The following is a 27827-nucleotide window of genomic DNA, read 5'->3' as shown; positions in this document are numbered from 1 at the left end:
TTTCATTGGTCTTTGTGTTCATCCTTGTGATATACCACACTGTCTTTTTAATTACTGTAACTTTGTAATCATTATATTTGGCAGTATAAGAGCACTCGCCCTCTAACACACACTTTATTTTTCTTCAAGATTGTGTAAGTTGCACTTAGTCCTTGTATGTACATGTGCATTTTATTGTCCATTTTTAAAAAAATTCCTAAATCAGTGGGGAATTATTGATTTCTGATTGTTAATGGTAAAATAATTTAGTAAGTTCAGTTCAAATCTAAAGACTTTTAAGATTAAAGAATGTCCTTGTTATTTTAGCATTGGTTTTATATTCTCTTGTAGACTACTCAATAAATTGGCCTTACTTAAAAAAAAACAAAACAAAACTAATGGTTAAGAACATACTTGTTTGAAATTTCGTAGTGAATTTGTAAGCTTATTTTAAAAACCTGTAGACTAAGAATATACAATTAAATGATCTTGGTGTTTTGTTTTGTTTTCCAGAACATCTATGATAACAGTCTTCTGTATATCGAACTCTTTCAAGAATTCTCTGAAGGGACCAAGTAGGATTTTCCTACATCATGACTTAATCTGAATGCAAGACCAAGAAATAAGTTTTATCTCTAAATATAATGAAGGGCTGTGTGTAAACACAGACCCTGACTCACTTCTAATGAGCATTTTAGACATGAGTTTACATCGGCAAATGGGTTCAGATCGAGATCTTCAGTCTTCTGCTTCATCCGTGAGCTTGCCTTCAGTCAAAAAGGCACCCAAGAAAAGAAGAATTTCAATAGGCTCTTTGTTTCGGAGGAAAAAGGATAACAAACGTAAATCAAGGGAGCTAAATGGCGGGGTGGATGGAATTGCGAGTATTGAAAGTATACATTCTGAAATGTGTACTGATAAGAACTCCATTTTCTCTACAAATACCTCCTCTGACAATGGATTGACCTCCATCAACAAACAAATTGGAGACTTTATAGAGTGTCCTTTGTGCCTTTTGCGGCATTCTAAAGACAGATTTCCTGAGATAATGACTTGTCATCATAGATCTTGTGTGGATTGCTTACGACAGTATCTAAGGATAGAAATTTCTGAAAGTAGAGTTAACATCAGTTGCCCAGAATGTACTGAACGGTTTAATCCCCATGATATTCGCTTGATATTAAGTGATGATGTGTTGATGGAAAAATATGAAGAATTTATGCTTAGACGGTGGCTCGTTGGAGATCCTGATTGTAGGTGGTGTCCAGCTCCAGACTGTGGGTAAGAAGATTTTGTTAGATTTTTCTTGAATTATTTTTTTTCTTTGTGGATAAAATAAGAATTATGCTGACTTTTATTCAAAAGAAAAATCTTAACATGTCAGGTAATTCATTCAATAGACAAATATATATTAAGTGTATACCATGTGTCAAGCAGTGTTCACTGTTAAAGCAAGACACCAGAATCTACTCATTTTGATACTGTCTCTGCATCACATATTCACTTAACACATTTTTTCAGAAGAAAAGGTTAAGGTGGTAGAGTGCAAGATCTAGTTGTGGGCAAAATTGATTTTCCCCTTCCATTTGGAGAACTTTTATTTTGGAGTAATAGATGAAATGATCAGGGATTTTGTTTGTTTTGGTGGGGGCAGGTCATTTATATAAATTGAAATAACCCTTTTGAAAGGTACTTTAATATGTGTCACAGTGTGATGTGTTCATATTGGTGTGCATAAGTATTTGCTAGTCTCAAGATCAAGAGGTTATACATTCCATTTACCTCAAGTTTTTTAATTACAAATACCATTTTACCAACATTTAAAATAATTTTGCTTATATATTTTATTATGTCAATAGCAGCTTCTATTTATAGAGCATTTACTATGTACAGTTGTCAGAATAGGAAGAAATAGTCATATGTTCCTCAAGAATAATAAAAGCCATAAACACTGGTTATGGTTTAGCATACCATTAGCAAACCAGAGATTATCTATAAGTAAGAATTTGGGAAAACCCAGAATTTCCAAGATTATCTGTGTATAATCTTAGAGACAAGACTGAAATGTAAATTTATCAAATGACAATTTCAGGACTCATTGTCTGAATCATATCCTTTATTAAAAGCTTGTTGAGTAGCAAATTTTCAGATTGCATCTAGCCTATATTTTATAATTATATATGAGAAAAGTAATAATATGTTTTCAGCCTATGCAAATCCCAACTAATTTTCCCAGGTATCAGTAGCACTTAACTATCCACAAGGGATTTCTGTGTAATATAAAGCATTAGAAATATTATTTAATTATTTAACATTTTATGAATTTATTAATTATGTGTGAAGGACTCAGATACTACTCAGTATCAATTTTGAATTATTCTCTCCTTATAAACTGCAGGGAGCTTGTACTATAATATAATTAACAAAATAATATGTTAATGATACTGTCTAAACTGAGCCAAGGTTGGCTATGCTTTCAAGGTTGGCACAAGCAAACTGTGGGATCCATGAAGTAGAAAATTCTCAAGAAAAAGATGGGAAGAAACTAGGGATAATGAGCAATACTAAGTAACTTGAGCAGGACACAGAGGAATAGATTACATATGAGAGTATCACTCTTGATCCCATGGAACTCTGCACCATATTTTCACATTCATTAGAGTAGATTTCAACTTGCATAGTAAATTTTAGATTATAAAAAAAAAACTACTTGCAAATCATTCTAGGAAATACTCGTATAGTGGAATTCAAATAGTGAGGAACATATCTATATATTGTTTTTGATCTGGCTTTCTAACAATCTTTTATGGGACCCTAGGATAAGAAGTACTCAATAGGTTCCTTTAAGTGTTTAATATCTTTAAAAGAAAAAGTCTGAACGTGATGGAACAAATGAAAAGGAGACTTAAACATCAATACCTGTGTCTAGAAGAGGTTAAGACAATAAATCTAAGGGTACAAGCTCTCTGGTCACTGATTAGGTGTATTCTCTTGTGCTGGGTTGATTGATTATATCATAATAGATAGTATCAATACTATCAACTTAGCCGAAACAGGTTTGGCTCAGTGGATAGAGCGTCAGCCTGCAGACTGAAAGGTCCCAGGTTCGATTCTGGTCAAGGGCATGTACCTTGATTGCGGGCACATCCCCAGTAGGGGGTGTGCAGGAGGCAGTTGATCGATGTTTCTCTCTCATCGATGTTTCTAACTCTCTATCCCTCTCTCTTCCTCTCTGTAAAAAATCAATAAAATTATTTTTAAAAAAATACTATCAACCTAGTAGAACATAGTAGATAGGGCTGACACAGATTCTAGTTTATACAAGAACTTTAGGGGAAGCATGCTAAAACCAATTGGGAAAAGTTTCATTATTCAACATGTAGAAGATTGTGAAAATTATCTATTTGAAGGGAAAAAATTAGCTTGTCACCACACGTAATACATTGAGACAAAATCAAAATAGATTACAGAGGTAAGTTACAAATAAAAGGGGAAAATAACAGAAAATATAGATGAATATAGCTCACCTGCTGCCATGTTTATTAAAATTGAACATACATTTACCCTATAACTTAGAAGATCCATTCCTAGTTAAATACCTCAGAGAAACTCTTGTGTGCCAGGAAACATCTAGTTAGTAGACACGGTTAAGAATGTTCAGCCTGGCTGGTGTGGCTCAGTGGTTGAGCATTGACCTATGAACCAGGAGGTCCCTGTTTGATTCCCAGTCAGGGCACATGCCCGGGTTGCTGGCTCGGTACCCAGTAGGGGGTGCGCAGGAGGCAGCTAGTCAATATTCTCTCTCATCATGAATATTTCTCCCTCTCCCCTCCTTTTTGAAATCAATAAATTAAAAAAAAAAAAACAACTACAAGAAGCAAGGAAATGTTAATTTGTCAGTCATCTACTGTGTCTGGGTGTTAAAAGAAAAATCTGGCCATGGCTGAGGAGAAGAATTGGGATTAGAGACACGTAGAGGGAAAACGTAGAACCTGTCTTGGATAAAAATATTTGATTATCTTCTGCCTGGAAGACCTAATTTGTACATTGTCTAGGCAGATAGCAAATAGTTGGCATTTTAGTTTCTGTCATCACTTGTTTCAATGGACTAAGACCACCCTTCTACCAGTACATGTTATCTCTGTCATCTCATGTGAGTGCTTCTGCTTTGCTGGGAAACTTATAAGGAACATTTGTTATACTAGAATATAATTAATGATTTAATGTCATGGGGAAGAAAGTGTTTTAACCACACATTAACCCCATGCTCAATAAAGAATTGTTGAATGAACCAATCTAATATACCACTAACATAAATCATACATCCTAGGAACAGTTAATAAACCATTTTAAATCAATGTCATCAACTATAATCAGTTTTGTGTAGTTCCAAGCTGATTTGCTGACATATAATGTCCGTAAATAATAACTTATTCTGTGGAGGATACTGTTCATAATGGATTTTTAAAAAATGGGGCTATAGGTATAGGAACTAAAGAATATGTATTTTTAGAATTAATATCCATATGGCTCTCATTCCCATTCTACAAGGAAGGTTTTCGCCATAACTTGACCATCTTTTAACATGCTAGTAATGCTTTTATAGGCTGACCTTTTAGAAATTTTATACAGAAAACAGATCCAACTTTTTATTTTCTCTGGAGGAAACAAGTATGTGACTAGAAAAGAGCAGGTTTTGTTTACAGGGAGCCATAATGATTAAACTGTGTTTCAGGGGAAGTTGTAATTTATAACTAGTGATAAATTACATGTGTTAGAATAAATATTCATAAAAGTATTCTAAGAGTTAATAGTTTGAGCTGAGAGTTTGCTTTTATAATTTATTCTTCTTCCTAAACACAGTTAATCTAGATGTATTTTAACACCAAGTAATTCAGTATCTACTAGTGCTACACAAAACATTAATTTGATTATTAATTGATACTAAGGTATTTTGGTGGAATTTAGGGAATCAACAAAAATAACATTCTTCCCCTCATACCTTTGTTAAGAACAAGTTGATATATATAGGAGACATGTTAGCTTTCTCTTATTTAGTGAACTAAAGAATGTGGCTTTAGATACTATAGCCCAAAAGGCTTGCCAGCACTCTACCCCTATATTAGACAGACTTTCTAAATAGTCTGGGCAGTTGCCTTGACAATTGTAGGCCTCCCTTGCAGCATGTAGTGGAAAGCAGATCCTAAAGGGAACCAGGAGATGTGCCTCACTTTGTCTAGACCTTCTCCCAAATATATTAAGTCACTCCTTTTCCACTGAAATAATATTAACTTCTTTTTTAAAAAAATATTTTTATTGATTTTAGAGAGGAAGGGAGAGGGAGAGATAAAAACATCAGTGTTGAGAGAGAATCATTGATCAGCTGTCTCCTGTATGTCCCCTAATGGGGTTCAAGCCCACAACCTGGGCATGTGCCCTGACCAGGAATCGAGCCGTGACATCCTGGTTCATAGGTCGACGCTCAACCATGGAGCCACACTGGCCAAGCAATGTTTAGCTTCTTATTAGAAGTGACTTTTCTCCTTAACTGGATCAAGTAATTTCGGTATTTCTGATTATATTTTCTTTGTTGTTGTTTTTAAGGCTGTTAAAGCTTTGTGTTTTTGAAAAAAGGTTACTTGGACTCCTGGATAATCTTTCTTCATTCTTATTTCTCATTTTTTAAATTAAAATTTTTATTGGGACCATTATATCTCCCTTAAGATTACATTTCATGTTAGGTATAGTTTGTTCTTACTTGTTGCTTCACAAGACAGTTTCTCTAGGCAGGATATACTACTCTAACTGGTATCCCTACTTCCTCCCTATCAATAGTATAAGTTGTGGAATTCTAGTACTGTGAAACTCCCTGTAATTAGATATCGTGGTCAAGAAATAGTGCATACTTATACTGAACATTGGTATGTTAATTCTTTCAGCAAATATTATAGTAAAAAACAAAATAACAAAAAGCACTTTAGTTTTGCTTAGTATGAATTAACTGTTAACCCAGTGAACAGAAAATATTTCTGAAAACACTGCCCTATTTCAGTCCCTTCCTCACTTTCTTCTATCCCTCCACTCTCGCTAAGTAGGAAAATCTAATCATTTCAAGTAGCTAGAGACCTTCAGCTGAAGAATAGGAACAAAGTAAGACTTGATATTGGACCATAGTCTAGCCAGTGTTGCTCAGTGGTTGAGCGTCAAACCATGAACCAGGAGGTCAGGCTTCAATTCCGGGTCAGGGCACATGCTGGGTTTTGGGGTCAATTCCCAATATGGGCATGGCATGCAGGAGGCAGCCAATCAGTAATTCTCATTATTGATTTTTCTGTCCCTCCCTCCCTCTCCTTTCCCCTCTGAAATAAATAAAAATATTTTTAAAAATAATGGATCATAAAAGGAAATGGAGCTATATTCTACACCATGATTTGGATATTGTTTAAGCCAGAATGTTTAGTTAGTTAATTAGTATTATTTCGTTATCTCTGTGACCTTCTGCTGAGCCTGTTCTTTTCCCACATAATAATACTTAATGTACCACAGTAGAGAGACTTCAAAAATTTTTATTTAAAGCAAATATTTTGTACTTAGTTTGTTTTACCATTCACTTGTGTTATAATTTGAGAGCTGTTAACTAACGGAAAAATAAGTTTGGCTCCCCACACAGTGAAACTCATGTTCAAGAGGCCCAACATTCTGTTTTCAAAATATATGAATACTAGGTACATTTAATTCCCTAATATATTATAAAATTGCCTAACCAGTTATTATTGGAATTGAATGAGGTGAACACAGAATACTTACATAGTAAGCACACAATAATTCTTAGCATAAGAAAAACTCTCAAACCAAGCACTTAATAATTGTTAGCATCTGAAAAACTATTAGACAAACTATCCTTTTACAGTCCTCAAAATATACATCCACAGAAATATTTGGTTAGTATTATTAAAGATAATCCTAGATTGAAAGGGATGTGAATGTATAGTTCTGGGATAGGGCATCTTAGCTTTTCCATTAAAATAAAATACAAGGGAGGGGCGGGTAGGGGGTAGAAGGGGTCAATGGGAAAAAGTAACACAAACAAAGGGACATCTGTAATACTTCCAACAATAAAGATAAAGTTTAAAAAGTACAAGTAGCATAAAACAAGATTGAAATACTTTAGCTCTAACATTAGAGTACATATGAAGTGCCATGAACTAATTCTCTCCCTTTCTCCCACCTTTCCCCACCTCTCTTCATATCATTTTTATTTAAAAAATGAATATTCAGATATTAATATTCAATCTAAATGGCATACATTTTTGCCGTACGTAATAATGTAGAAATGATAGTAACTCATATGATCACATGGTCATAAATCAAGCACAAGTTCAGAGGTATTAGGAATGTCTGAAGCAGTCATTTGCTCATTTGTCCTTATGGTCAGGGCCAAAGGTGAAGCTGATTGGGGCTAAATACTGAGGATAAGTAAACTTCAGTGAATCCCTGTTTTATGCTTGGGAAAACTTAGTTGTAGGGAGATTATGTGAGTTACATAAAACTATACAGGAATGAGTGGTGGTACTTGAATTTGGACCAAGTGGCCTAAGCTTTTTCCCCACCTTAATAAATTGTGACTGACTTAAAAAAAAAAAGTTGGTTTTATCATTGTCCCCTGCACACACACAGATTTCCCCATTCTGTCTTTTTCTCTCCTTCCTTCAAGAAAAGGTGGGATAGAGAAGAGGTTTAAAGAGGATATCCTTTCCTTTTCAGTGATAATTATTTTGAAGACTGCCTTTGATTATAACTTGATAGAAAATAGTGTAGTCTTTGAAACAAATGTTTGTATATTTTTATTGATTTCAGAAAAGAAGGGAGAGGGAAAGAAAGATAGAAACATCAAGGATGAGAGGGAATCATTGATCAGCTGCCTCCTGCATGCTCCCTACTGGGGATGGAGCCCGCAACCCGGGCATGTCCCTGACAGGGGATCAAACCAAAACCTCCTGGTTCATAGGTCAATGCTCAACCACTGAAACACCCAGGCTGGGCAAAATTTTTTTTCTTTTTATTGAAACTGCAATGAATAAGCCTTTGGGGAAATCTTAAAGCTCAGGAAAATGAAACATTGCTAAATTACATCATGTTGATTTAAATTGCTCTTCATTCATGTTTGAACATATTTATGATAGTGGTAATTGTAAAAGTGATCTATCAGAAGTGAAGTGAAATTTAAGATGTAAAATTTAAGCTTAAATGGTGAGATAATCAACCAAGGACCTTGTATGCATATATGCATGGCCCAATGGGGTGGTGAGGGCCTGGGGCGGAGGGGGCCGGCAGTGGGCTGGAGCTACTCAATGGGGGGTGAAAGGGAACATATGAAATACTTTCAACAATAAAGAATTATTTTTTTAAAAAAAGGTGAGATAATAAGAGAGTAACAGGTCTGCCTGGCTGGTGTGGTTCAGAGGTTGAGCATGGACCCCATGAATCAGGAGGTGAGGGTTCGATTCCCCAGTAGGGGGTCTCTCTCTCCCTCTCTCTTCCTCTCTCTGAAATCAATAAAAATATATTTAAAAAAATTGTTTTAAAGAGAGCAACAGATCTAAAAATGGAGAAACTTTCTCTTTGCATAATTTTACAGGTTACATAATTTTAATAACTAATAAAAACCTCAGTTACAGTTATTAAATTTTATTGCTAATAACAAGAGGAGCCCTGAAAGTTCCCTTAAATTTGTGGCTTGCAGACCAAAGGGTCACAGGTTCAATTTCGGTCAAGGGCACGTACCCTGGTTGCAGGCTTCTCCCTGGCCCAGGCCCTGGTGGCGGGAAGGGGGGGGGGGGTGGTGAACGGGGACTGCGGGAGGCAACCAATCAACCAATCGATGTGTTTCTCTCACATTGACGTTTCTCTCTGTCTTTCTCTCTCTCATCCACTCTCCCTAAAAATCAATGGAAAAATATCTTCGGGTGAGGATTAACAAAATTAAGTAATTAATTAAAAGATACTCGTCGGTTCATGTGTAGTTGTAAGAAATATTACCAAGAAATCCTGTGTTTCCTTTACACAGTTTCCTTCACATTTTGTGAAGCTGTAAAACAATATCACAACCAGGATATTGGCATTGATAGAACTGCCAAATTTCCCCAGTTTTATTTGTACTTATTTGTTTGTGTGTATGTGTATGTGTATTTAGTTATATACCATTTTACCACCTGTACATTTGTGTATTCACCACCATAGTCAAGATACTGAGCAGTTCCATGACAACAAAGATCCTTCATGTTGCTCTTGGTATTTATAAATGTATCTACTTTCCCTTCCCCATGCATCCCTGGCAACCACTCATCTGTTTTTCATTTCTAAAATTTCATCACTTCAAAATGTTATATAAATAGAATTATACCGTATGTCACTTTTTCAGATTTATTTTTTTCACCCAGCATAATTCTCCAAAGATTCATGTGGGGTGTTAAATGTACAGTAGTTTCTTTTTGTTCTTTATAGTATTCCATGGTATATAAATGCACTATAATTTGTTAAACCATTTACTTGTTGAATAAGAATATCTGAGCTGTTTTCCGTTTGGAGCTATTACAAATAAAGCTGCTGTAAATATTTGTGTACAGGTTTTTGTGTGAATGTAAGTTTTCATTTCTCTAGGAGAAATGCCCAGTAGTGCCCAGAATTTATTTTAAAATGCCAAAAATATTAACTCAGATAATAGGTATTAGGGCTAGTCACAAATCTACTGTTCTCAGTCTTTTATCTGAAGCAAAAAACCCACCAAACTTTCTGATTGAGAAATTGAAGGGTGTATACTTTTGGTACCAAAGACCACTTTTACCATGCTTCTTAGAAGCAAAATATGAGAATTTATGTATAAATACAAGATAATCACCAAATGTATGAATTGGCACAGGTTGTCATTAGCTGACAGGTGTTGCTAGTTCATAGTTGTTATGTTTTTAAATAGCTAGAGCTAGTTTTTTTCTATCATTCTGATTTGAAAAGGAACAACTAATTGTAAAAATCAGAAATGAAGAAAATTAAAACCCTAATACTAGGAAAAACGCTTTAAGATTTTTGGTGTATTTCCTTCTGGTCTTTTCTCTGTGCACACAATAGAATTTAATAAAACTTTTATAAAATTTGTACTGTATATGCAGTTTAGATTATATATACAATTTGACATCTAGTTAAAATTGAAAGTTAGAAGTTAAAATTGAAATTTACAATGCTTTTTAGCCATTTATATGCCATTTGTGAACTGTCTATTTTCCCCCTCTTTTTATATTGATAAGATAATGTTAGGACTTATAACTATTTGCTCATGCATAAATAGAAAACTTCTTCAGGAATAGCATTTAAGTTGGATAATATTTTTACTTAATAACTCTTATATGTCACATTTTAAACTGTTTTTCTTGTTCTTTCAAGATATGCTGTGATAGCATTTGGATGTGCTAGCTGTCCAAAATTAACTTGTGGGCGAGAAGGCTGTGGAACAGAGTTTTGCTACCACTGTAAACAGATTTGGCACCCAAATCAGACCTGTGATGCTGCTCGGCAAGAGAGAGCCCAGAGTTTACGCCTGAGAACCATACGTTCTTCATCCATTAGTTACAGTCAGGAGTCTGGAGCAGCAGGTACGTATGTCTAACTTTTTCAATAAAATATTTGACACATACAGAATACTAGTTATTTTAAGTAAAAAAATACAATATTAAGTTCCTGTTCTCACCCGTTCTTTCATTTTTCAAAAATGTCTTCACGTGTTAACATTTCTGTTCCAGGAGCACTCATTCTTTCCTATGGAAAACAGCGGGATTGAGATTGGAAAGATTTTATTAACAGAACACAAAAAGAAAAAAGGAGGTGTCATAATGATTTATAGTAACTGATAGCAAAACATGGTCCAAAACTGTTGTTTATAAAGGTGTTTTATGCAAAGCTTAGCAAATATTTTTAATAAAATACTAATTTTGAATATGTTACCTTTAGATTGTTTCTAATTATGTAAATATCACAAAGTTACAGTTTAAAACCAGTATCATATTTTGTGAAATACATTTTTTATTTAAAGATGTCTCATTCAATTTCAGGACCAAGGATTCAAAATCATACCTTAAGTGGGGAGGACATTAGGAACTTGGGCCTTTGGCTAGCAGTTTAGAAATTACCCAAGGATCGATCTATATATGAGCAATGTATGCATCTCATAAATCTCAATATTTATAAGCAATTTTCTAGACATCTTAATGTTTTTTGAATAAAATTTCAAAAAATTATTTTACACATAATTTTCAGTGCTTATTGGAATTTCAATCATTATTAGAAAAATTCTCATTTTTTCCTCAATAGGAAAAAACTTGGAAAATATAGAAATTTATCAAGAAAATAATTTATATTCCTACCAGCAGTGTATTGAGATAGTTATGTACTTTATGCTACAAAAAAAGTCCTTTTCAACATTTAAAGTTGAATTTAAAATTAAACATTTAAATTAAATAAACTTTAAATTCAACATTTAATACTTTATATAATGTACATGGATTTTCATGCTTTTTTGCTGATTGTTTGTATTTCCTTTCCTCAAGATTTGGTGTGGAACTCAAACATTAGTAATAATTTGTAGTTATGGGTCCAAAAATATTTCAGAGAGGACCTGAATATACCTAAACTGTCCCCTGAGAGTCAGCTGTAGCCATTGAGTGGTCCACTTGGAAATGCTATCCCTCTTCTCTTATGAGTATTTATTGGTTACAGGACACACAGTTGCAGAGTATGAGAATAGACTTTAGAATCAGACTGTCTGGATTCGAATCCCAGCTTCTCCACTTAGTCTCTGTGTGGCCCTGAACAAGTCACTTATCTCATCTGCAAAATGAAGATATTAATAATACTTATGTCTATAAGTTTGAAACATGTCCTGGCTCATAGTAAATGCTTTGGCTATATGAGGTAGGGAAAGTTAGATAAACCACAGTCTCCTGCTAGAGATTTGCATATGTCTAGAGAGAGAAGAAAAAACTAAGAGATGACTTTTGTTATTAATTTTAAAATCAACTTTGTCATTCAGTCATCCAGATAAATGGTCTTTCTCACGGTAGTCACCAGGGGAGGTTTTATGTTCATTTCAGCAGTGTTTCCCTGGAATGCCTTATTGATCATAACCTTTGATCCTGATACATTCACTTAAATGATCCCCTTATTGTTAATGAGTTTTTTGGGTATGACCAAAAATTCCTTTGGAAGTAAGACTAACAACTAGGATACCATATCAAGTGAATCACTGGTTTGGAGTGGATTCAAAGTAAGATGTAACTATATGATCATGAGAGTGATTTTTTAAAATATATGTAAAGTAGCTTTGAAAGTAATTATGAAAGAAAAACTTTTCCAAATGATTTGAACCAAATAGTAGCATTGTTGGAATATAGTCTCTCAACGTGATCATTTAAAAAAACAACAACAACGAAAAACCTGACCTGGTTGTTGTTGCCAAGTGGTTAAAGCATAGAAAATATAGTATAGCTTAATGCTTATCCCTTAAGAAGTTGGAACCATATACTTGAATTTAGTGCCTAGCAGATGTGTGTTTAATTATGTGTAGTTAGAAAATATAGCTGGCTACTAGTAACAGTAGAATAATTACTGTTTGCTATTTAAATAGATGCTAAAGTTTAAAATCTATCTTACCTTATAATAGAGAAACATGCAAATAGACCGCACCTCCGCTATGCCCACGATTGGGCCGGCAGGAGGCTGGGGGCGGGACTCCGGGTGGCATATCCACCGTTGAGAAGTTCAAGATGGCGGTGCCAAGTGGCCGGGCCCATGCCACCGCTCCGGGGGGTGCCTGGGGCGATCGGCCACCTAGGGGGGCGTGTCCGGGCCCCTCCCGCCCCTCCCGGGGTTCCCGGGGTTGATCGTCCACCTGGGAGGGCGTGGTCCTGCCCCTCCCGCCCCTCCCGGGGGTCCGGGGGTCGATCGGCCACCTGGGGGGGCGTGGCCCGGCCCCTCCCGCCCCTCCCGGGGGTCCCAGGGGCCGAGGCTTTCTGGGCCTTGGGCACCAGCAGGGAGCCTGCACCGATCGCAGGAAACCACTGGGGGTCGGCTCCTGTGATCGGTAGCAGGGACGCTGGGTGCGGCGAGCCCAAGGCCAGGAAAACCTGGGGCGGAGGCTTTCCCGGCCTTGGGCACCAGCGGGGAGCCTGCACGGATCGCAGGAAACCACTGGGGGTCGGCTCCTGCGATCCTTAGCAAGGATGTTGGGTGCCGCCGAGCCCAAGGCCACCGCCCGGGGCCAAGCCCCGACCCTGAAAAAGGCAGAAGGTGGTGGCCACAGCCAAGGCCTGGGTCCCTGGTGCCGGCAGAAAACTGGTGCAGGCAGCCAGGTGAATGAAGGTCTATTGCACGAATCTTCGTGCAAACGGGCTACTAGTATATATATAAAAGGCTAAGCGACCACCGCATCTGAAACAACCGAACAGACAACCGAACACACTGTGTGAGGCGACCAGGTCGGCAGGGGTTTAGTGAGTGGCGACCAAACAACTGAGCAGCAGGCTGCATGGGGCTACCAGGCCCGCAGGAGGGGTAGTTGGGGGTGACCAGACTGGCAGGGGGGGCAGTGAGGGGTGACCAGGCCAGCAGAGGAGAGCAGTGAGGGGCAACCAGGTTGGTGGGGGGGGGGGCAGTTGGGGGCGATCACGCTGGCAGGGGGTACAGTAAGGGGCAACCAGGCCGGTGGGGCGGCACTAAAGGCGAACAGGGGCCGGGGGGGGGCGCAGTTGGGGGCAACTATGCCTGGAGGGGCAGCAATTGGGGGTGACCAGGCCAGCGGGGGGGGGGCGGGCAGTTAGGTGCGATCAGGCAGGCAGGTAGGTAAGCAGTTAGGAGCCAGGGAGCCAGTGGTCCTGGATTGGAGAGGGTGCAGGCTGGGCTGAGGAGACCCCCCCCCCTGCATGAATTTCGTGCACCGGGCCTCTAGTAGTTATATAATTTGAGATAACTCTTACTCTGTGTCAGTATCTCTAAAGTTATGGACCCACTTGATTTTAACTTGGCACCTTTGTGCAGCATAACCATGTTACTATCCATGAAGCATACAACAACAGCATTTAAATAAATGAATAAAAAGGGCAAAGATGATAAATGAAAAGCAGTCATGAGCATAACCAACAAATGGTTGCTATAATTCTGAAACTGTTTCCATTGTTTAAATGTTTATAAGTATGTAACTCTTCCTTAACCTCTTACCTCCTTCCTTTTATTCCGAGTACTGATTCTTTGCAAGGCCCATGTCTGTGAACTAAAATACAAGAAAAAGGCTTGCTTTTCTAAAGATGTTTGTATTATTTGTACAGTACTTATAGTTGATGTTACTTAGAAGAGAGAAGTAAACTCATAGTACTTTATTTTATATATATAAATCTACTTCAGATTAATTATCAAATTGTCTCTTTCTATTAGTACTCACCCACTAATAGGAATAGTATGAAGTGGAGATGGTTAGAGAAGTTGTAGGTGTGACGTGTCACCCAGAGGAGACTACGCTGTGGGGCAGGAGGAAGATAAACTTGATGTAGTTCACAGTTTATCTGGGGCTGTCCTTGGTTTTCCTCTCTGTATCATTTTGCTATTCTTTGTTCTTATTGTACTGCTGCTGTGTTTCAAAACGTTTACAGTTTGAAAATTAATGTAAAATATGTTCCTTTTCTCAGAACGGAAGAAAAAATGCTTTATATACTAAAAATAGTGGGCTGAAGCTATAGCTAACAAACTGTACATGATATTATTTTTTTTTTGGCAGTGCTACAATTGATTATCCAATAGAAATTGTTTTTTTAGACCAATTTTACATACTAAGCATGTCTATTTATTTTCCCAATAGCTGATGATATAAAGCCATGTCCACGATGTGCTGCTTATATAATAAAGATGAATGATGGGAGCTGTAATCACATGACATGTGCTGTCTGTGGTTGTGAGTTTTGTTGGTTGTGTATGAAAGAAATCTCAGATTTACATTATCTAAGGTAAGTATATTGAAGGAGCTATTTCTATCTAAATGTCATTTTACATTATAAGACAAAAGGACTTTTTAAAGTGTTATTCTAAGCATTTTTATACAGGATTTATGGGGTCTTGTTTATTCTAGTTACATAAATTTAAAAGAAACCATATTATTGTGTTATTCATTTGGGATTAATAACTAGTCAAAAATGGAAAACATTTTTTTCCTTTTTTTAAAACTAGAAAACTAGTATTTAATACTCCATGTAATTATGCTAGGTCATAAATCTTTCCATTTAATTTTCTCATATATAAATTTCCTCATTTAGGCTACAGTGTGAGTTTATGATATAATCAGATAACTATATATCTAAAACAGGGATAAAATAAGCATTTTTTTAATATTAATATACTCTTCAAAAACTAATCTAAAGTTTTGAGGCTAATGGAAGTCTAGAGATATTTAAACTAAATCCCATTTATCAGTATCTTTTAAATATAATTTATGGTGATACTTACCATGATATTTTGGCTTTTAATGAACTCAGTTTAAAGAAAAGGAAAATCTTATTTCTAAGTATGAGAAAGTCTTCTTTTATAGTTATTACGTTACTGTATTGTAATTTGTTGTGATGTTTTGCAGCTGTTACTTAGCATTATAATTTTTTCCATTAGTCCATCAGGATGTACTTTTTGGGGGAAGAAACCCTGGAGCCGAAAGAAGAAAATACTGTGGCAGCTGGGAACACTCGTTGGTGCTCCTGTAGGAATTGCTTTAATAGCTGGCATTGCTATCCCTGCAATGATTATTGGTATTCCTGTATACGTGGGCCGCAAGGTAAAATGCATAAGTCCTTGTTAGTTCATTATCTTTTCTAAATCTTTAGTTTTAGGGTTGATGATTTTTGCTTTGTTTTTTTTATTTTGTTTGTTTATTTGTTTACTTGTTAATTCTCAGCCTGAGGATATTTTTCCCATTGATTTTTAGAGAGAGTGGAAGGGAGGGGCAGAGACAGAGAGAGAGAAACATGATGTGAGAGAGAGACATCAATTGGTTGCCTCCCACACATGCCCAAACCAGGCCTGGGGTCAAGCCTGCAACAGAGGTACAAGCCCTTGACTGGAATTGAAACCGGGACCGGACCCTTCAGTCCGTGGGCTGATGTTCTATCCACTGAGCCAAACTGACTAGGACTGTTTTTGTTTTATTTTGTTTTGAAAGACTAAGGTCATTTTTAGTATCTTCATTATAGAACAATTACTATTTTTTTAATAAGGCAGTAAATTTTTAGTGTTTGGCAAGCTCATATGGATGCTTAAAAGTAGAATTGTTTTAATGTTATCTGAATTGGAAAACTTTAGTGCATTTTCATTGTAAATGAACTTTAAGTATAAAGTACTAACAAATACACACCTGCCCATTTTTCTCATGGGTATATCCTTATATAGTCAAGTCTATAAAAAGTTAATGGCTAAATAATATATGTCCTCAGGCAAAGAATAATTAGCCAGTTTTTTAATTATTTTCAACTTCAGTTCAAAGCTTTTTCTACCCCTTAGTTTGCTGCTATCCTCCTGTATAATAAAAGGCTAATATGCAAATAGACTGAACAGCGTAACGACCAATCGCTCTGATGCTCACTGACCACCAGGGGGCAGACATTCAACATGGGAGCTGTCCCCTGGTGGTCATTGCTCTCCCACAGGGGGAGCGCAGCTCAGCCAAAAGCTGGGTTCACAGCTGGCAAGCCCAGCGGTGGTGGCAGGAGCCTCTCCTGCCTCCGCTGCAGCACTAAGGATGTCGACTGACAACTTAGGCCCGCTCCCCTAAGCTGGCAGTCAGATATCCCCCAAGGGCTGCCAGGCTGAGGAACGCCACCCCCACCCCCACCAGTGCACAAATTTTGTGCACCGGGCCTCTAGTTAATAAATACACTTGTTATAGATTGTTAACAATTTTGTGAAAGTCCAAACACCAATACTTACCATTTGCCTATGAGTGGTAAGCAAATAATTTTTTGAAAGGTTAAAGGGATAATTTATGAAGTGACAAAGAAGTTTGCTGCTATCTAAATTAATAGAATCTCAGAATTGAGAAGTAACTTTAGAAATTATCTAACGCTAAGCAGAACAAAGTATAGGATTTTTTTAAAGGAGGATGGGAGTCCTACTGTGTGGTGGGTGTTTTATGTATTTCAACTCATTTTAACCTCACAGCAATTTATGTGTTAGAATATTGAGGTTTATGTAATTTATCTTAATTACACAGAAAGAAGCAGAGCTGGGATTTAAACCCAGATGCACAAATTCTGTAGGTAAGATCCCTGGTAAATTTCAGGCTAGCCATTTGGGTACTTCATTGATGGGAAACCACCAGCTCCTGACCTGAGGCTGCCCATTCTGTGGCCAGGTGGCTGTAATTGTTGGAAAATTCTTATGTTGAGTCTGGATTATTTTGTTTAATTATAGTTCTGACTGTCAGGACCAAACTCAAGGCAAGGCTGAGCCTCTTTCATAAAACAGCCAAATTTTTTAATATTCAACATATATTACTGTAATAACCAGAAAAATAACAATACATGCTATATTTAAATTAGCTTTGGTTCATAAGAGAAACATATTTATGAGCCAAATGTCTATTTTAGAAGATTGATGTAACTAAACTTAAATTGTCCCAAACATAATAGCTGATTGTCATAACTTTTTATGTATTATCCAAAGCAAGGCTTTGCTGAAAACAAAACTGTTTATTTGATACTTTGAAGCAGAAGGGAAAGAGAGACTCTTATACTGCACACATATACAAATAATTTATAGAGGAGAGATTATTTACCTCACTGTCACAAGTCTCCTTTTTTCAAACATGTACTCAAAGGGTTGCAAGGTGATGAATTAGTTTTCTACTGAAACAATGTTCTGTGGGGTTCAGGGACACAAACCAGCCCAGGAAGACCTATTAAGTTGATAAAGTACCTAAAAGCTGAGCCTTTATTTATAATAACAAATAGAAAATGTGGGACAAAATAGCAAATAAAAAAATAAAAGTTGAACCAGAACTAACGGGATGATACAATAACTGTAATTGAACATTGGTGCTTGAGGATGCAAACTTTTCTGAAAGACTCCTTTCCCCTGGCAGCCTGCCTTTCAGAGTCTACTCCATCAGTGTTTAGCTTTGGCTTTTCCCTGCTTCAGTGCTAAGTTTATTCCAGGAGTAGGAGTGAGGAGCAGCAGGAATTGGTTGCAGAATTGAAGAAGAATGAAAGGTACCTTGGGAAGGTCCGTAGTCTCTGTCTACATGGACCGTTTAGGACAATGTAGAGGCCCATTCCCTGGGGACATACAGTCAGTGCTGGGAAACAGGATTTGGTGGGGAAATATAAATATTCTTTGTCAATGCATGCTTTGCCCACTTTCCCACCCCAACTTTATCACTGTTTAATATAAATATGATACTCCTTGTACTTTTAGAGCCTTCCAAATAACCACATAGTAAGAATAGGTTTCTTAAAGCTTCATCTGAAATATTGTTTATAAGTCAGATATTTTATTTGAAAGACTACCTGTACACTTTTGAGGCTGTTTGAATCTGTCTTGAAACAAGGAAAAATTTACTTATTAGCTTTAGTCCTTGCAAACCATGAGAATAAAGATACTGAGCTATTTCCCAAAGTACATATTATATCTCACAAGCCACTTTCATAGTGATATTAAATTCTGTCTGGTAACACCTTTACAGTACAAAGAAGCTAAGTAGATCCAACACCTGTCTTCTGACGGTATAGTTTATTCTCTCTTTTTCTCTCTCTGTCCCCTTACTCTGAGCTATAAATGAAAACCTAGGATCCTGAGTCTTTGGTAATATTTTTCTTCATAAAAAGGGATCTGAGGAAAAAGTTGATTCTATTTAGTGATGTTTGCTTATTAGTACTGCTTTTAAAGGTCAGTTTTTAAAAAGGTTGTGGAAACCACTCTTATGAGCCAATTATTATTGTTTAGGGATGCTTATTTGGAAGGAAACCTGTGGAATGCTAAATTTCGTAAAAGTAATCCTATTAGTCAAATATCCAACTCATAGCTATGTTAGAAATAATACTTTTAATTCCTTCTTTGCTAAAAACATGATTATACTGTTTTTGTGTAAAATTACAAAGACTACTTGTAAACACAAAGTATAAAATCTATTAAATCACTCTATTATGTAAGCAAATTAGTAAGGAGCAAATTATGTAAGAATATGGTCTAAGAACAATAATGTTTACCTTGAATCTTAACCATGAAATTATAAGAAATATCACCTTAAACTTCTAGCAAATGTGGGTCTATTTCATTTAAATAAGTATGTAATATATTTTCTCTTTAATCTCCCACCCCTGTGTTTATTTTTAATTCAAGATTCACAATCGATATGAAGGCAAGGACATTTCCAAGCACAAACGGAATTTGGCTATAGCAGGTGGTGTAACATTGTCTGTAATCGTATCTCCAGTTGTAGCTGCAGTAACAGTAGGTAAGAAAATGCTTAAAAATACTAATGACCTCAGAATTTATAAAATTAAAGTTTTGTAGAAGGATGTTAAAAAATAAAACATTATATTATTGAATTTAAAAGAAGTTATTTTAAGATCATTTAAGCTGAACCTACTGAAAGCTTCTCATTTAGTAATTATGTTGGTTAAGGTATTATAGACTCAAGAGCCCAGCCTTGGGATAGTTGGTAACTACTAGTGGCAGATACCCTCTCCTCCCTCCCCCCAATACAGTTGAGAACTCTGGCACTTGAAAAGATTTATGTCACCTGAAAGGCTAGAACCTTTGAATTTGCTTGTGTCCTCAAACAGCTAGGTAAATCCACTTTTGGATTTACCTCCTATACACTGTCTCTCGAAAAGACTTTCTGCAACTCAGGTTTCTGTGATTTAGTTTTTGGTTTATAATAACTAATATAATTTCTCTTTAGGTATTGGTGTTCCTATTATGTTAGCTTATGTCTACGGCGTTGTTCCAATTTCTCTCTGTCGAAGTGGAGGCTGTGGAGTCTCAGCAGGCAATGGAAAAGGAGTCAGAATTGAATTTGATGATGAAAATGATATCAATGTTGGTGGAAATAACACAGCTGTAGGTAAGTCCTTTAAGGAAAGGAAGGGAAATTAATGTACTTACTAATAGTTTACGTAGGGGGAGGCTGTAGACAACATGCACGTCAGAATCTCCATTACCCTCCTTTCACTGGGCCCAGTAGTATTCATCTAGAAGTACATCGGGAAATGAACTGCCAAGGAGAGGTGAACGGATGAAAGAAGGTGCAATAGTTTCTAGTGGAAACATAATGTAATAGAAATTCTAGAATTTTAATATTAAGTTTGCCTGAAACATTGCAAATCAGTAAGAAAAAGGATATGAAGAGTAATACAGTTCATAAAAGAAGAAATACAGATGGCAAATCAGTATCAACCCAGTGTTATTCAAAGAAAAATGAGTTAGAACAGTAACTGGAGAATGAAAAGGCCTCATGCACTGCCAGTAGAAGTGTAAGTTAATAAACCTTAAAGCATGTACATGTTTTATAGTCCAGCAATTGTTATAGAAATTTGTCAGGCAAATATACAAAGATAACGTTCACTTTCTTACCTCCCATTCCCTCTTGAACTACTCACTCCAATCAGATTTTAGTCCCTATCACTCTAGAATTTGATTTCTACCACTCTAACAGAGCAGACCTCTGTGTTACCAAGTATATTGGTCAATTCTTGGTTTTCATCTTAATATAAGAGTACACCTGGCTTGGTAGACTGTGCCTTCATTTCTAAACCATTTTCTTTATCTCATCATATCTCCTGGCCACATCTTCCCAGTCTTCTTTGCTGGTTCAGTTTTCTCTCCCAACTTCTAGATTTTGGAGTTTCTCAGTTCTCAGACTTGTTTATCTACACTCACTCCCTAGGTATTCTCATCTATTAAATAATTTATAGACTCCTGCTCTTAAATTTGTATCTAGGCTAGAACTCTCCTCTGAACTTCACACTTGTACATCTCTTTTCTTTAATCTATACTTGAATGTCTAATGAGAATTTTAAGCTTAAATGATCTGTAACCAAACTTTTCTAAAATCTGTTGTTCTTTCCATTATCCTCCCCTCATTAAGTAGCTTCTCCATTCTTGCTGTTGCTTGGGCTAAAAACCTTCACTTATGATGACTCCCCCTCTTCCCTTCTTACGCTGCATCTGATCCATCAGTAAATTCTGCTACTTTCTTCAATATTTAGCCATAATCTAACCACTCTTACCCTCCCCACTGCTATTCTATTAATCTAAGCTACTACTATCCTATTTCCTGGACTATCGTAATAGCCTCTTAACTGATCTATCAGCTTCTCAGTTTCCACTTCCTATTCCACTATGCAGTCATAATGATACTTCTAAAACATAACTCAGCCCTGGTTGGTTTGGCTCAGTGGATAGAGCGGTGGCCCGCAGACTGAAGGGTCCCAGGTTGGTTCCAGTGAAGGGCACACGCCCAGGTTGTGGGCTTGATTCCCAGTAAGGGGCGTGCAGGAGGAAGCCTATCAATGATTCTCTCTCATCATTGATGTTTCTATCTCTCTCTTCCTTCCTCTCTGAAATCAATAACAACAACATAATAAATAAATAAATAAATAAATAAATAAATAAATAAATAAATAAATAAAATATAACTTAGATCATGTCTTTCCTATCCTGAATACAGTTATAGTAACTATACTGGGAGGAAAAAATCCGAAGTCCTTATAACCCCACGTGATCTGTCCCAGGTTGTATCTCAACTCATTTCTTATCATTCTCCTGTTTTATACCACCGTTCCTGATGTTTTTGAGGGTGCCCAGAACACTTCCACTTCTAGGCTTTTACACTTGAAGTTCCTATTGCCTGCTTTACTCTTCCCAAAGGTCATTTTGTGGCTCACTCCTTCACTTTCTTTGAGTCTCTACAAGTGTTACTTTATCAGAGAGGCCTTCTCTGATCACACTATGTAAAGTAGCCCACAAGTATGCACACACACTCCTCATCACTCTCGCTGCCTTTTTCTCACTCCCTTTTACTCTGCTTTATTTTTTCTCATAGCATTTATTATTATATAACTTTATTTATTGCTTTCCCCAACTAGAATATAAGATTCTTAAGGGCAGAGTGTTTGTCTCTTTGATCCACTATGTCCCTCGTGCTTAGAACAGTGCTGGGTAAGTGTAATAGGAACCCAGATTGGAGCAAATAAACAAATCCATCAATACAAAGCATGTGAAAGGTATTGTAAGATTGAAATATAGTGGAATCAGATTTTGTAGTACTTTGTAGACAATTGGAACCATGGAATATATCTAGATATCAACTTTGGCTCATTCTTACTGACCTAGCGAATAATAAACTCATTATATGACACCCTTATTAAAAACTGTCACATAATTTTCCTCCAAAGTTAGCTTAATTTTTCAACACTCGGGTTTTTTATAGAATTCCTAAATCTTCTGGATTAAAAAAGTCCTGGCCAGTCTGGCTCAGCAGTTAGAGCATCAGTCCATGAACCAAAGAGTCTCGGGTTTGATTCCTGGTCAGTGGCGCATACCTGGGATGCAGGTCTGACCCCCAGGGCAGGACTGGGAGGCAACCAATTAAAATGTCTCTCACTTCAATGTTTCTCTTCCTCTCTTTCACTCTCTCTCTCTCTCCCTCCCTTCCACTCTCTCTAAAAGGCAATGGAAAAATATCCTTGGGTGAGAATTTTTTTAAAAAGTGACTAAAACTGAGGGCCAGTTGTTAATCCAGCTGTATTCTCTCAGATATTTCCCTTTACTCTTAACCCATAGTTATGTGTCCCTACCTCAGACATTTTTTTCTATTCCTGTGTATATTTTATAATTTATATGATAAAATGCCCTATCTAAAATCATGGAGGAATTTAAGAAGAGGGATGTTAATAATTATGCTTACTTAATTTCTTTGAAATATTTGCATTTAGACACAACTTCAGTAGCAGAAGCAAGACACAACCCGAGTATAGGGGAGGGAAGTGTTGGGGGTCTGACTGGCAGCTTGAGTGCAAGTGGCAGCCACATGGATCGCATCGGAGCCATTCGCGACAATCTGAGTGAAACGGCCAGCACCATGGCGCTGGCTGGAGCCAGCATAACGGGGAGTCTGTCCGGAAGCGCCATGGTCAACTGCTTCAACAGGTAAGAAAATGTGCTTTGTTTTGTTACGTGTTTGCCTTCTGTTAAATCAGATTATTAATTTGATGAGGAGAATTTTGAACATGATTACATATTTCCCTACTGTGTCAGGGTCGAAAAAAATGCTAAGAAATGAAATTATTGGTAAACAGTGAATAAGGAGATTTTTACTTGTTTGGATTTTCTGTAAGAATATACCTATGATGTAAAAATTAAGACATCATTTTGCCATGTTTTTTGCTGCCTTTGTCAGTAGTTACGTTTGAATGCTGGAGCTGCTTCACTGAGCACAGTAAAGGCAGTGCGTGGCGTGGACCTTGTCTCTGGAGGGGACAGCTGGATCTTAGGAAATGAGACCTGGGCTTGGCTGAGTGCTGAGGGAGTGGGGAGTCAGGATACTTGGGAATGCTTGACTGAGACTGGGGGTGTCCGCTTGGGTCCTTTTATTTAACACTTATTTAATTCTCACCAAGTCTTTTACCAACAGCCATAGAAATAAATAGGAGAAATTAAAGCATTTTTATCTTCCCTTGTTTCCTCTTTATTTGCTATTCTTTACCTATATTTATTAGCTTCTTTTAAAAGGCAGACAGTACATGAATTAAAAGATAAATTGGTCATACTTATTTTATTTTTAGGTAGTTTGCTTTTAAACACAAACTCTTAAGTTATAGTGACCTATATTATGTCTTTTTTAAAGACTTGGGTGTTAAATTTATAGAGCCATTTTTAACATATAGATGCCCAGGACTTTTTGATTCACTGATCTTTCATGAAGAATGGTTTTTAATGTATTTGTGTTTTGCACTGAACATGCCAAGCAAAGTGCCACATCCTGAGTGAAAATAACATAGCTTATTTAACTTGAACCCCTTTATGTCTTTGTGCTATTCTGTTGCTACCTTACTTGGCAGACAACTAATTTTTCTCATTTCATTTGGACTGCTGGTACTATTCAGTGCACTGCAGTAGAATTTGAATAATCAAGTAAAAAGAAACTTTAAAAATAATGTGTATAGTAGCTTCTAAAATAGCTTATTATTACTAGGGCTCTTAACTGAATTACTTAAAGAAACATGTTATGCCCCAGCTGGTTTGTCTCAGTGGATGAAGTGTCATCCCACAGACTGAAAGGTCCCAGGTCAAGGGCATGTACCTCAGTTGCAGGCTCAATCCCCAGCCCTGGTCAGGCCCATGGGGGAGGCAACCAATGATGTCTCTCTATCACATCAATGTTTATCTCTCTGTCTCTCCTCCTCCCTTCCACTTTCTCTAACAATCAACAAAAAAATATCCTCAGGTGAGGATTAACAAACAAACAAAAAAAGATACATATTATAGCCCCGCTGGAGTGGCTCAGTGATTGAGTATCTACCCATGAACCAAGAGGAGGTCACTGGTTTGATTCCTGGTCAGGGCACATGCCTGGGTTGCAGGCTTGATCCCCAGTAGGGGGGGGCATGCAGGAGGCAGCCAATTGATGATGTTTCTCTCTCATCAATTTTTCTATCTATCCCTCTCCCTTCCTCTCTAAAAAAAATCAATAAAAACACATATTTTTAAAAGATACATGTTATAATAATGCTGATACTCTATGTATTTTCTGTTTTTATCTGGTATTTCCCTCCTAAGGTTGGAAGTACAAGCAGATGTACAGAAAGAACGGTGCAGTCTAAGTGGAGAATCGGGCACGGTCAGCTTGGGGACCGTTAGTGATAATGCCAGCACCAAAGCAATGGCGGGATCCATTCTGAATTCCTACATCCCGTTGGACAAGTAAGGAAAGAATTGTTATAAAGTCACAAGTATTTTAAAAATTAATTTTAAAAGAATTATCCCTGTCATTAGGCAAAATTATCATGAATAATGGTTATTAACTGTTAGGTTCTCTGGGGAAAGAAAATAGTGAGATGTCCAGAATAGGCCAATCCGTAGAGACAGAAAGTAGATCAGTGGTTGCCAGTGTTGGGAGAGGGAAGTATGGGTACTAACTGCTTAATGGATGTAAGGTTTTTGAGGGGAGGATGAAAATGTTCAGAAGTTAGGGCAGCGGTTATTGATGACAACTCTGAATATACTAAAAACCACTGAATTGTACACTTTAAACGGGTACATTTATGTAGCTGCTTCTGTTTTGCTTTTCTTTCAATTGAAACAGTATTATAGTCCTTTAATTTCACACAGGGCTTTTTTTTTTAGTAGAATGTATCTTGCATTAATTTATTCTGGCAGCTTTTATATATAGCCTTTGAATTTTTCACATAGACACTCATCCCCCTTTGATGTCATCTGAATAAAAATTAAAAGGAAGTTAAAAATTTATATTTGTTACTCTTATTTTTCAGAGAAGGTAACAGTATGGAGGTGCAAGTAGATATTGAATCAAAGCCATCCAAATTCAGGCACAACAGTGGAAGCAGCAGTGTGGAGGATGGCAGTGCCACCCGAAGTCATCCTGGTGGTTCATCCAATGGCTTGCCTGAAGGTAAATCCAGTGCCACCAAGTGGTCCAAAGAAGCAACAACAGGAAAGAAATCAAAAAGCGGTAAATTGAGGAAAAAGAGCAACATGAAGATAAATGAGACCAGAGAAGACATGGATGCACAGTTGTTGGAACAACAAAGCACGAACTCAAGTGAGTTTGAGGCTCCATCCCTCAGTGACAGTATGCCATCTGTAGCAGACTCCCACTCTAGTCATTTTTCTGAATTTAGTTGTTCTGACCTAGAAAGCATGAAAACTTCTTGTAGCCATGGTTCCAATGATTATCATGCCCGTTTTGCTACTGTTAACATTCTTCCTGAGGTAGAAAACGACCGTCTGGAAAATTCCCCACATCAGTGTAGTATTTCTGTGCTTTCCCAAACTGCTTCCTGTTCAGAAGTTCCACAGTTGAATCATATTGCTGGAGAACATGGTAACAATGGAATAAAACCCAATGTTGATTTATATTTTGGTGATGCACTAAAAGAAACAAATAACAACCACTCACATCAGACAATGGAATTAAAAGTTGCGATTCAGACTGAAATTTAGGCCTATAGATGCTGCAGAATAATTACCACTGAGCAACCTTGTTTGGAGCTGGTTGAACTACACGTGACTACTTTAAGTTTCAAGTTACCAGCAAAGGCCAGGTTACATAGTCATAATGCAGATACATTTTCTGTATTCAGCAAAGCATTGTGTTTCATGTGGATCTTAATTACCAAACTATGAAATGAAGGCTTTAATAGTGCTTTATTGTAAGGACAACGATCCTTTCAGAGAAGTATGTTTTGTGCATTTGCCACAAAATACTGCTTGAAGTACATACTTGTGTACTTATAAATTTGGCTTAATTTATAATCAATATAAAATACTAATGCAGTTCTATAGCATTCTTGTGAAGAAAACTTGAGGCTTAGGGTTAAGTGGTTAATGACATTTTCTTGAAACCACTAAGAGATACTGTTAAAAGAACCTTGCAGATTACTCTCAGTATATGATACTCTTTGTAACATTTCTATTCATAACTGGGCATAAATTTTTTTTCATATGCAATGTGAATATGTAAAGCTTAATGCAGCCCATTTGCTACCATTTGGATACTTAGACACTTTGACCAAGATTGTGGCAATTTTTTGCACAACTTTGAAATAGAAATACCTGGTATTCTATATATCTTGTATATTGTTGATGCCATCATAGAAATATAAAGGTAGGTAATTAAGTATAGTGACAGCACCAAATAAGATATATAAAACTGCAAAACAAAATTCCATTAGTTTATAAGTATTACAAATAAGTCACCTTTCACTAAGTGGAAGTTTGCACCCCATTGATTCTTGGTGCCTTTGGTATAGACTAGACTTTAATAGTCTAGTTATTTGAGGATTTTTCTGTATTATTTTCCATAATGTCCTCTCTAGCCGCCTTGGATTGTGTAGAAAAATACAGGCTAGATAATATTATTATGATTAATAACAATGCTGAAAAAGTATTAGCCTACCAAAGACACACTCAGGCTTTAGTGAATAACTTCACATAACCTCAGTTTTTAACACATGCGAATCTTCTCCATTCACAAAATCAAAGTACGGTGCAGAGTTTGTACCAAGTACTAAGGAGGGGTCCACGAACGGCTGGCTTTATTTTCTTTTGCTTTTGTTTATGGAAGATGTTCAGCTGACATAAACAGAAGTTGGCCAAAATACTGCCTGTACTGTTAAATTTCTGTATAATTCACTTAAATAAAACAGGTTAACCTCACGGATAGCAGTTAAAATGTTTCATCTTACATGTTTCTTTTAAGTATTACCATTATGGTGCTACTGAGCATTTTCTTTTGTTAAAAAGAAAAATGCCATGGGCTGCAGTCTTCTGACGTCACTTTTTCTCACAGGTCCATTCATTACTATGCTTATAACACTAGTGCCAGTTATTTTATTTGATAATGCTTATTATGGTGTTTGTATATTTGTTTGCATTCCAGTTTTGTTCAATAGTGAGTGTGTATACTGCATACATGAAATAAATGTAAATACTAATGTATTACTGCCTATGGTTTCTGCATAAGTGTTTTTATAAGAACGGGAATATTCATTTGCCATGTGATCATTATTCATAAATATTGAAAGCCATTG

At 36.8% G+C, this 27827-nt stretch overlaps 1 protein-coding gene across 1 annotated transcript in view; it reads left to right on the top strand.

Annotated features, from left to right (window-relative positions):
• Positions 1 to 27735, top strand: part of RNF19A (ring finger protein 19A, RBR E3 ubiquitin protein ligase) — a 42584-nt gene extending 14849 nt beyond the window's left edge. Inside the window, exons 2-10 of the mRNA XM_079796384.1 lie at positions 493 to 1260; positions 10417 to 10625; positions 14876 to 15020; positions 15673 to 15835; positions 19393 to 19507; positions 19958 to 20119; positions 22992 to 23205; positions 24835 to 24978; positions 25548 to 27735. Of these exons, the coding sequence (XP_079652510.1) occupies positions 587 to 1260; positions 10417 to 10625; positions 14876 to 15020; positions 15673 to 15835; positions 19393 to 19507; positions 19958 to 20119; positions 22992 to 23205; positions 24835 to 24978; positions 25548 to 26238 (2517 nt within the window). The 5' untranslated portion in view covers positions 493 to 586 and the 3' untranslated portion in view covers positions 26239 to 27735. The remainder of the gene's footprint in view (positions 1 to 492; positions 1261 to 10416; positions 10626 to 14875; positions 15021 to 15672; positions 15836 to 19392; positions 19508 to 19957; positions 20120 to 22991; positions 23206 to 24834; positions 24979 to 25547) is intronic.
• The last annotated feature ends 92 nt before the right edge of the window (positions 27736 to 27827 follow it).

The sequence above is a fragment of the Cnephaeus nilssonii genome (genome assembly GCF_951640355.1).
Source record: "Cnephaeus nilssonii genome assembly, chromosome: 18".
In the NCBI taxonomy this organism is placed as follows: domain Eukaryota; kingdom Metazoa; phylum Chordata; class Mammalia; order Chiroptera; family Vespertilionidae; genus Cnephaeus; species Cnephaeus nilssonii.
This window is presented reverse-complemented; position numbering and strand designations above follow the sequence as displayed.